Source organism: Nothoprocta perdicaria, unplaced genomic scaffold, assembly GCF_003342845.1.
Source record: "Nothoprocta perdicaria isolate Ctin4 unplaced genomic scaffold, notPer1 scaffold_118, whole genome shotgun sequence".
In the NCBI taxonomy this organism is placed as follows: domain Eukaryota; kingdom Metazoa; phylum Chordata; class Aves; order Tinamiformes; family Tinamidae; genus Nothoprocta; species Nothoprocta perdicaria.
This window is the reverse complement of record NW_020454294.1, coordinates 1,564,464-1,575,466: the sequence shown is the minus strand read 5'-3', so window position 1 is coordinate 1,575,466 and position 11,003 is coordinate 1,564,464. Positions and strand designations below refer to the sequence as shown.

Below are 11,003 nucleotides of genomic sequence, written 5' to 3'. Positions count from 1 at the left end.
CGGAGCGGAGCGCGGGGAGGGCGCGCGCGGCCCCGCATGGCGCCTCCCCGCCGCTGCCCCCGGCCCTGCCGCGGCGCCCGCACCTCCGCCGCGCCGATGCTCGAAACGCGGCGGCGCCTCCGTCCCGCCTTCTCCGGGGCCTCCCACAACGCGGAGCCGCTTCCCCGGCCCACGGGGCTTTCTGCGCGCGGAAGGAGGGCCCTGAGAGCCCGCTGCGAGCCCCGGCGGGAGCCGCGGGCGCAGGAGGCTGCGCGGAGCCGGCAGCCCCGCTCCGCGTTCAAGGGCGGCTCGCTGGGGAGCGCAGCACCAAGGCCGGGGTGGAGGGRGCTTCAGCCCGCTGCCCATCTCCCGAGACCTTCCAGCACCGAGCGTGCATGTCCGTGACTGAAGGAGATGCAGGTTGTGGCCAGGCAGAGACAGGGGAGGCAGCTGCAAGGCGCGTTTGCTTTGTGTACGTTTCTACTGCAGYGCAAGGACTGCGCCATGCAGAGAAGCTGGCCTGAAACGCCAAGAGGATGGGGTTTGAGCACCTTTCCTCTACCCCTGTGGCTTAYGAAGCTACTGCAGTCTTGGGTGCAAGGCCCAGGGGTTTCGTACACATGCAAGAAGGGAAATGCTCAGCCAACAGACCTCCCCTGGTGCCTAAACGCAAGACCAAAGCTGAAGGTGGAGTGAGGGAGCCACATCCACACAGAGACACTTCACAGCACAGATTCATCCACACTAACACGCAATAGTTACCTACAAGTAACACCTAGGCCAAGGTGACATGACTCGAGTGAATGACTTGCCTCACAAAACAGAATACAGTGTGGGATTCAGCTCCTGGCCTAGCAGTAGCTCAGCTGCCAACGCAAATTATGGAAGCTGGAAAAACCGTGGGCAGCAGCCTCATCACTTGTCCCAGGCTATGACCAGTCATTAAATAGCACTTAGCAGATGAATTAGAGCAGCAGAGCGTTCAGAGCAGCCAAGTACCTGAGAAGCAGGAAGGTTTCAGAGCCTGTGGCTGTCCTGGCCTAGGAGCAGCACTCGCCCACACAAACTAAACCATCAACCTCCTCCTCCTCGCAATCAGGGCCACAACTTATTATTACCTGCAACGAGCACAGAAACCGTCACTTCTTTTTCTCTTCCACTCTTCTCGCTCCAGAAGCTGCTGATCCATTTGCTCATAGCATCAAAGCTCAGGCGAAGGAAAGAGCATCCAATTTACATCAGTCAGAAATAACAATAAAAAGCTTACTTGCTTGCTTACCTTTTTTTCCTCCATTCAGACTGTACTATTCTTGTAACCCAAAGTTTCAGTGCATGGACCTATGAATCACCTATCACTTGTAGGCTGCAAAATAAGCATTTAATTTGGTCAAGATTTTTTTTTTCTCTCCAATGAACATTGATGCTCCACCTCTGCTGGTAGCTCATAGGAATTCCACAAAACTCTGGAGAGCCACCATGACTGCAACAAGCTTTGTAAAGCACAGATGGACAATTCCAGAAGTAGGATTAAGGAGCTGTGTCATTTGGAGAACATTATTACTACTGCATGGGTAATGAGAGAGAGATATAAGTTGTTTGTATAGGGTACCGTTATGTGAAGCATTTAAATAYAGGACTAGAAGGAACTTCTGGGTGCGCTCTAGTCCATGTCCTTTTTCCAAGGCAGAACCAGGTTTACCATAGAAAATCATGACAATTTTTTTTAAACCTTTCCTTGAACTAATAGAGTAATTCTTGTGGTAATTATTGGACCTATCTTCATAAAAGAGTATTTTATTTCTGTAATCAACTTCTGTAAATTTACTACTGCTGGCTTTACCTCTGTGGACATGGAGGACACTTAMTCACCAGTGTATAAATTGAAAAGCAGTAGAACACTACAGCAGGATAAAAAAGGGCAGGAAAAAAAAAAATCATACAGACACTCGATAGTTAACTGCACTATTAGTACTATGGAGATTTTCTTCCATATAGAGGTAGTCTTTCTTTTTTCTAAGGTAATTACATCTGGTCTAACAACTTAAGATTAGACTGTTGAGACATTACTTAAACAATAAATTTCTGGCTTTGTAGTAAGGTGTATTTTCTCTTTGCCCATAAACAAGACTGATTCTAACACCAATGCTTAATCACTAGGGTTTTTCCAAGGTTTAATCTAATTTGGTTTGCCATTTAAGCATACTCCTTCTTATCCTATYCAATGAATTTCACTCCATCCAGATCCTTTATAWTCACAGCCCTTTTAAGTTTTCACTTAGCATTTCTTCCTCTAGATAACAGCAGTTCCATTCTTCTAGCCTTTGACAGCAATACTACCGAACTAATGCACTCAATTTAGTCCCTTTTCACATTCAAAGCCTTCATGTTTCCATTTTACACTTCCAGAAGAGGACACCTCAGTTGCTTTGGCTTCTCTTGGAAGGTCATACTTCTAACAACTCTGACCAACTAGAAAAGATACCAATGGAAATAGTTTATCAATATTCTTTTTGAATTAATGCTGTTAACAAGAAGCTAATGAAGACWGACAAGGAGGAATTACAACATCCAATTCCAATGTTTGCTAACATTTACAGAAAATACTCCAGCTTGTGATTCCTAGTCCATTCGCTTCTTCTCTGACACTGTTCTCTAGCAACCCTGCATCTGAGAAATTTTCCGTATCGATCCTGATGTTTATTTACATACYCAGGTCTCCCCCATCACCTTTTTYGATCTGTAAAGATCAGGGTCATTTGCAGAATAAATCCATGTTATACCTCTTCATTCAAACATATGGTGGTATCAGATCAACCAAAGACAGCATACAGTAAAAAGACTCATGACAAAGTCAATCTTCATTTCCCACACGTGAGATGTAAGAGTGATAAAAATATTGCTATATACATGCACACCATGAAAAGGAGCAAGTAAACTATGAAAAAAATTTATTTCACTAGCCTTAAACAGAGAGTTACCATAATTTTAGGGTAAGATTCCAAACTTCTTTTGTATCAGTAAGCATTCTGTAAGCGAAGCTGGCAAAAACTGCTCACAAAACCATTGCAAGTCAACCCAAGTTCTAAGTGATTGCTCATATTGTACAAACTCCATAAAAGAAATAACCATCTTCTGTCCCTTTCCATGTCAAACAGGGGCAGAGCAACTTTGTGTCCCACAAAAAGCACTGCTTGTCCTCAAAACACTGGGTGCTTTTACTACTAGACAGTTAAAATACTGTTGTTATCAGTATTCGTGTCACCTGTTGTTCTGGTTGCAGACATTTCTTGGGCATGCAGCCATAGACATCCAAACCAAGTACTTTGTCATTTCTGGCATTTATATTTTGTCTCTGAAATTCACATTGGTGCTCCTCCAACTGGATCCTCTAACGCCTTCTTTTGCTCTTGGGAAGTAGTACTTCTGAAAGGAAATAAAACAGATTTTTCTGACACAGTTTTCAAYCCATTTTGCCTCACTGGAATGATTAAAATAGAAGTAGTTCCACTCAGTACACGAAATTAATTAGATGAGCTCTTGAGAGCCCCTCTAACCCCTCTCCACATAACTTTTAATTTTGATACAAAAAAAAAWTTCCTGACTCTATAGCATGTAATTTCATTCAACATATCAATAAAAACCCTATAAATACAAAATACTACGCTTCAAAACTTATTTAAATAAGCATCTTTCTGCTCCCCTTTARGGGAACTCCTGAACTCCTTTAAGATTTCACTGTGAATTTCACAATGCAGTACACACAAACACTTGACACCCAGAGATGGCCTATGAGTATTCTAAAGGCTTCAGAATTTGCTGGGTTATTCAGGGAAATGATTAATAAATWAACYARATAATAAMTAAATAATAACTAAATAATAAATAAATAAACTAAAATACTACTCTTTCAAGCTAAGAGCCTGTTTCTTTGGTCTATCAAAGCAGCTTTCCATTACATAATCCAGTTCCATCAGTCAGCCTAGCAAGGAATTGCCAGTGGAAGTCATGCCTTTACCTGGCCAGCTCCCGCCCATGGAGTAGCAGTGCAGCAGGTGACACGGCTGCAAAACAGAGTCCCCCAGCGYCCTACTGAATGAGGTATCACAAGATGACAGAGGTGCAACGTTCCATGGTGTTCTGTTCTAAAGTATATATTCTCCTCGAATAACATGGAAACATCTCAAGTTTCTGAGCTGCAGGTCACTTCAAGCTCATCTGACATCTCATTTTTCACTAACTGCATTGTTGGCCTTCATAGAGTAACTCCACAAGCAGCTCTAAGAAGCCTACTAAGAAGCCTACTTGCGACTACTTAGAAATATGTRATTGTAAATACTATAATCCTTATATATTACTGAAAAGTCTACTTCAGCTCCTAGTCCCAGAATTCTACAGCTATATGTCAGCCAAGGAAGCTATTACTGTATGTGTACCAGCTTGGAACTTAATCCCAGAAAGTTTGCTCAGCTGAACCTAGACTTCTTTATCTCCTCATTCCCATAAATGATGAACACCACAGAGGCTACTCTGGCCTCAAGTGCAGATGTCAGAGCTGCTATCAATAGGCATCTTCAGTAAGTGGGAGATGAAACTGAAAGCAACTTTTCCTAGTGCTGTATATTGGAATTCTTCAAGATAGATGTACATTACAAAAGATGAAGTCTCACTTTAACTGGAACAGTTTCATTCTGGACATTCTAGAGCAAAGTCCACGTGGAAAGAGTCCATGACTCACAGTACTGTACCATCACATGTGTGCTCATAAAAAAAGGCACCGGGCAAAGCTTCCCTTTTCACATGATTCTATACGGAGAACAATGCACAGGCTAAACACACACCTAGCCTTTGTAAAACACGGTCTAAACTATCAGTATTCACTGCACAAACATACAGAAGAGTAGGGAGTTATTAAAAACAGCTCTCCAGTTTGTTAGAACTTCAGCTGTACCTTCATCTGAGGTGTCTTCTTCTGTGATTACAGGCATCCCAACATGCCTAGTAACAGTTTCCTTCGTTCTCCTCATGGCACCTGCAGATAGATTTACAGGGAGAAAATAAATTAACACTCCCCACCAAACACACACACATCCCAAACTATCATCAACTTCTGCTTCTACATGAAAAAAATCCATGTTAAAATTTTGCAGTCTTTTTCTGACTGCATTAGACGAGGAACTTCAGTGAGCACATACAGGGCCATCCTGGTACTTTTCTTATATTGATGTATACATACATATATATCTATCAATCTGTTCTTATATCCAGATAACCAGGAACTACACAAAGAACAAGCAGTTAGTGTTTTCCTCCAGGGCACATCTTCAAAAAGAAGGAAAAAAAAAGCCCAAATATTGGAATTAGAACCTSATATCTATTTTAAAATGTTTGCTTCTTCAAATTGCTTTTATTTGATTCCTAGCTTAAATGATAAAGTATTTCTCAGGAAAAAGAGAATAAAATTACAGAACTAAGTCRGAAACAGTGAGTCACAGAACGATAAAAACTTTTGTCAAAAAGGACAAAGCTAAGTCTACCTTTAAACTAATCAAAAGTTGGAACAATTAGAATAATTGTAGGATTAAAAAAAACAATTAGATGAGAATTTTGAAACTGCGTCAATTGTCAGCATCAGRCAGGTTTCAATTCACTTTTAAGTAAAGGTTGCAATAACAATGAGTATAAATAATGAGTGTAAGAAGTAAAGGGAATGACTGAAGTAAAAGTGCAGCTCCTGGTCCTACAAAACATTGTCATTAAGACACGCACATTATTTGCTCTTAAAAAATAAGAATTGGTGTTCCTTCAAGTGCCCAACAGGAAGAGGGCACAAGACAGATAGGTTTTACTTATCCACCAAGATAAATGAACTACAAAATTGTCAGGTGCTTCAACTTATGAAGACCAACCTGTCTGTCAACAGGAGAAACAGTTGTGCATCTCAATCACCACTAAGTGTTTTGTATGGCAACATGAAGAATTAAAACACTGCTAGCAAAGTAGCTAACGGTTGTTTTTCCAATGAAAAACAAAATGGAAAATTATGTATGAGATTTCAGATTTACTATAAGCTGCATGCACTCTCCCTACCCAGTCAGACTGTGAAAAACAGGCAGGTTCAACTGTGACAGAGGCATCACAAACAGGGTGGCTTTTTTTGTTTGTTTTTTAATCTTCTATCTCCATGGATGAACAGTGAAATTGAATGAAGCACCCAGACAACCTTTTGCAGTATCTTCAGATTCACCAAGGTAATAAAGACATACCTTGGATTCCTGCAGAACTTTTACTCCTTGCCATCTGTGGTCTTTTACTATTCTTTTTACTTCTGCTTTGAGATTTCCCATAATCTGATCCTGAGTCAGAAGATTCCAGTTTCACTTGACGGTGTCTTCTGGATTTGGAGGCCTAATCCAAACAAATTTATATGTGATAAAGAAAAGCTAAACTGCTATAGTTACACATTAACTCCCATTTCCCAGGCTGGACTGCTGTATATTTGAAGGCYGTTTCCCTTAGTAGCATATATCCATATGAGATTTTAATAACTTAAAAAAATAATATTTACCATAGGTTTGACAATTAAATGCTATTATTTCCAAATTAGTAGTTACTGAAACAGTGTTCTCAAGGTCTGCCACGGGGCTTTGAATCCCCAAAGTGTCTTCAGAGCCTCCAATATCYGAGCTTCAAGGTCAATGGGATTTAATGCATCACTTTTTTTTTCAAACTTTTTTTTTTATTTTTTCCAAACTTTTTATTCTATATCCTTAGAAAAATGATGCATTGACATAAAAAATTTTATAAACAAAAACTCCCCAGAGAATTTCAGACTTAAAATAAAGATCTGCTTATTCATACCTAACTGCACTTTTCCACAAATCTAACAAAAATACAAAAGCTTTTTGGTTTCCCAATATGTTCAGCGGGAGAACTAGAGCTTTCAGAAGGTGAACTAGAGTGTGGTTTAACTCCTTTTTTGATTATGTTAAGCCGGTACTTACAACTAATTTTTTTAAATAAACCACATCCCTATAATCTAACCTCATATCTTACCTCAACAACTGCAGAATAGGATCTGTACTTGATCTTAGCCAATGCATTTGCTCTTTCAGAACCCTATAAAGAAACAACAAATCTGCTAAAAAACAAACGAACAAAACACATTCAACCCTGCATGTGCAGGAGGGTTGGCCTAGATGATCTTTAAAGGTCCCTTCCAACATTAAGGATTCTATGATTCCATGATAACAATATTAAAGGATAATATCAAATTAGAAAAATATTTTGGCAATATCTCATTACAGTTGTAATTTTATAAGAGACGCTGCAGAAATCGTGCTTAGCTTAAAGAAAAGTAGTAGTCTAAAGTTCATAAAAAAGGCAAAACATAATTTTGAAGGTCTTTATCAGCAGAGGAAGAAAAACTGAAATCTGAAGTTTCACTTGCCTATTTAAATTCTAGGATGAAGTAAGGAAGTATTTAAACAGAAGGCAGAACAGTATTAGATAGTTTTATGGCATAACTTGTGTGTATTCCACTTAGTTGAAACTGCAGGAGAAATGATAAAGGAGTTTGGCCAGTAAGATACAGCTATATCCCCTCCCTACCTGAAAGGGACCATAGTGTTTTTCTTTTTTTTTTTTACTATAAGCATCTAAGTCATATCAGTAGTGAATATTAACATGAGAATAGCCCAATTTAAAAAAAAGAAATAGAAACAAAAGCCCAACCAAACTCCACTACCACTACAATTTGCTTTGGTAATTTCTCAACTTCAAAATTTGATAACAGATTTTTGACTGGAGAACGTATTCAGCTGGATAATCTTTCTTACTTCTGATGCTAGAGAGGTCCCTTCTTCCTCTCTGTTTAGTATTTCATCAGCTTCTTTAGCATCTAAGAATAATTTCTAGGGAAAAAGAAAAAAAACAATTTTTAAAATCTCTATCTTACATAAACCAATTAAGAGAAATCCAAGAACTGTGCAAAACAAAAGTTAACCACATACCTATTTTCCTCATGCCGCTTATGCTACAATAACATTGGCTTTGCTGATCCCAAAATAAGTAGAATGAATAYATTAAGTCCCTCCATTACAATATTACCCCTAAGCCACTTCTACCAGGCTTATATTTCAGTATACATTTAACTTATTAGAGAGACAGTATCACATCCCAATCSCCACAACACTCCCATATGTCTGTCTAGTGTTTTACTTATTCCATGTCTTCATTGTTACATTTTTTTTTACTTAGGTCTAAGATTTATAAAGTTATCAAGCTAAATTAGCCAACACTTAAATGTTAGCATAAAGCATTAAATTACCACAGCATAATGGTCAGTATAACCTACCACTCTCTTCTGCTGCCATTCCTGATATTCCAAAGTTATATCTTTAAGATTAACTACAAAGTCATCTTTTATCAGGCTCAGRGCCTTGTCTGGCTGAGATTTGTCAGCTGAAATGACACACTTCATTTTCTGATAATGCTCATGAATATTCATCAGTTCCTAAAAGGAAAACAAGAAAAAAAAGGTGGGGAGCATGGAGGGAGCAACAAAACAGAATTAGTTCTCAGCAAAGAAAGTCAGAGTTACTGAATAAACAGGAGTATTATGASTGTTATTATTTGTCCCCTTCCCATTTAGACCACATTAGAGGTGCCTGCAAACACTAGAGCATATTTTAGTGTTGAAAAAGTACCCCAGGTCCTACAAAACAATGCTATTTTCTGTATGCTAAGTAAAGTTGCTGGTGCAGACTATTACCCTTTATTAAAAGTTACTGTACCTCTAGTACATCATTAGTGATGAGGCTGTTTACTCGGTTACTTGGGTCCTTAAACTCTTCTTTAAATTCATTTTCCTGGATCTTCTTCTTAGTTCTGTAGTTTAACTAAAGAGACACAACACTTCATAACTTGAATAGTAAACTTATAGCTGCATCTCCTCTTGAAACTTCTCACTGCAATTCCAACAGTAAGTGCTGAAAAGCACATCCCATCAACAATACATAATTTTATTATCAAGTACTCAGAGTCAGCACTTTTTAAATTTAGCATTTCCTATTCTCTAGTCAAGAATTTGAACAAGCACTCAGACTCAAGTGTTTAAAACTCCCAGAGTATGAGGAACTTCAACCTTTAAAATATTTTAGCAGCAAATACTTTTGAGCAGTATATAACTAGTTTTACATAAAGTCAGACAAAGTGTTTTTTAACAACATCAAAGATGAACTAAGCACATCAGTGTTGCCAAATTCAGTTAGCAACAGAAAACTGAAGATCTCTTTTAAAAAACAGCAGGTCATTAATGTAACAACTCACTAGCTTGGGCATGGCTGTGAAATGGAAAGCTCTGGCAACTCGCAGTTTCCTAAAGACATAGGCTGCATCATAATGCTGGGACTCTATCAGGTCCTGTTGAAACTTCTGGACTTCAGGCCAATCCTTGAGTGCAATTCTGATCTGCAACAGAAGTGCGTGTTGTTATATGAAAGTGCATTTCAAACCCACTTTGGAATTCAACTTCTCTTTCAATCTCTATAAGGCACAAAAAAGACCCAAAGCTTCCCTCTCCAGGGGATATATTATTATACAGCATTCCAGTTCTCCTGGTCTGCTCTACCAAGTGCAACTCAACAAACACAAATAAGCTCCTGAAACGTATCCTTTGYGTACTAAGCAAGAAGTATGCACTAACAACAGTGCTCTTCAGGCACAGCTTTTAAGTCCTGTTATTTGACATAAAACCATGCAACCTTGAGCTGCTAAGACAGCTTTCACAGGTAGCTTGAGCTAAAAACGGAACTTCACTGCAAGATGTGGTTCCAGTCAATAAGAACKGGCACTAATTCAGTTATTTTTCATTCTGTTAAAATTCTAAGGAATAAGTAGGGCTGTAAGGAAGGATTCTCTGCAGCTGGTGAACATGCTCCCTATTCCCCTTTCCACTGCTGAGAAGTGATGAAACCCTTAACTTGGAAAGCTTTAGAATTGGCAACGCTTGTGCAAACACCACAGTCAGGCTTTAGGAGATATAAAAAAAAACCCACTTAAGTCACTATGCAAAATCTCAGGCTCCAAGGACATTTTGCAAGGCAGCTTTCCCAAACAGCCTACTTTGTTCAAAACAGCGTTATGTTAAGTAAGGACTGAGGAAATGCTGTATCAAATTTGTGATGACAACCCAGATTAAAGGTATACCAGCACATCTTGCACAGGTCGTTTACTGAGGAATAAAAATARATAAATAAAACCTTGAGAGCAACTACCTTCTGCTTGGGCTGGCAGAGCTGCGTAGAGTAGAGGCCGTAGAGGAGGTAGAGGGCGCCCACGCGGATCTGGAAGGCATAGGGCGGCAGGAGATACTGCTGCGCCAGCTCCAGCACCTTCTTGGTGAACTTGTTCCTCTCCAGCGCCCTTATCCTGCCGCTGGAGGAAGCGCATGGGAAGCACGTGAGAGGCAGCGGCTAGCAAACGCGTTAGGAAGCCCGCAATACAGAAATATTGGGGACATTGAGCATGTCAGAAGATACCAAAGAGCTCAGGTAAGTTGGGGGAGGGGGCACGCCGTTATTAGGCCGTAACGGTCGCCGGGGCCGCTCGGGGGTCGCCGCTCACTCACTAGAAGATGGCGTGGAAGCGGCGCTGCCGCCACAGCTCGGCGAAGCGCTCGTAGCGCACCGTGTCGGCCTCCTGGAAGGCGCCGAGCAGCGCCTCGCAGTCGGCGCGCAGCGCGGCCGCCGAGCCCATGGCGCCGCCATGGCCGGCGCGCGCCTCGCGCAGCCGCACACGCGCCGCGCGCCCCCTCCCCCCCGAAGAGCCGCCGCGCGCATGCGCAGCGCTGCTCGGACCGTTAACGGCCGGTTAACGGCGGACGGGACCCCCGAGTCGCCCCGTCGGGACGGGCACGTCTAGCCCTGCTACCGACACTATGTTGCGGTGACGGCTGTATGTCCATTAGGGCTGCCAGCCTCGTCCCTGGCAGAGCCGCGCGCCGCCGGCGGAGCAGCCCGCGGCAA

At 41.2% G+C, this 11,003-nt stretch overlaps 1 protein-coding gene across 1 annotated transcript; it reads right to left on the bottom strand.

Moving 5' to 3' along the window:
- Positions 1-2,910: 2,910 nt before the first annotated feature.
- SNAPC1 (small nuclear RNA activating complex polypeptide 1) lies at positions 2,911-10,734 on the bottom strand. Its single transcript, XM_026053781.1, has 10 exons — positions 10,607-10,734; positions 10,254-10,413; positions 9,307-9,447; positions 8,772-8,876; positions 8,333-8,491; positions 7,815-7,889; positions 7,033-7,095; positions 6,243-6,384; positions 4,928-5,008; positions 2,911-3,402 (listed from the first exon to the last, which is right to left on the bottom strand). The coding sequence occupies exons 1-10, from the start codon at positions 10,732-10,734 to the stop codon at positions 3,368-3,370; spliced, it is 1,089 nt and encodes a 362-aa protein (XP_025909566.1). The 3' UTR covers positions 2,911-3,367.
- Between the last annotated feature and the right edge of the window lie 269 nt (positions 10,735-11,003).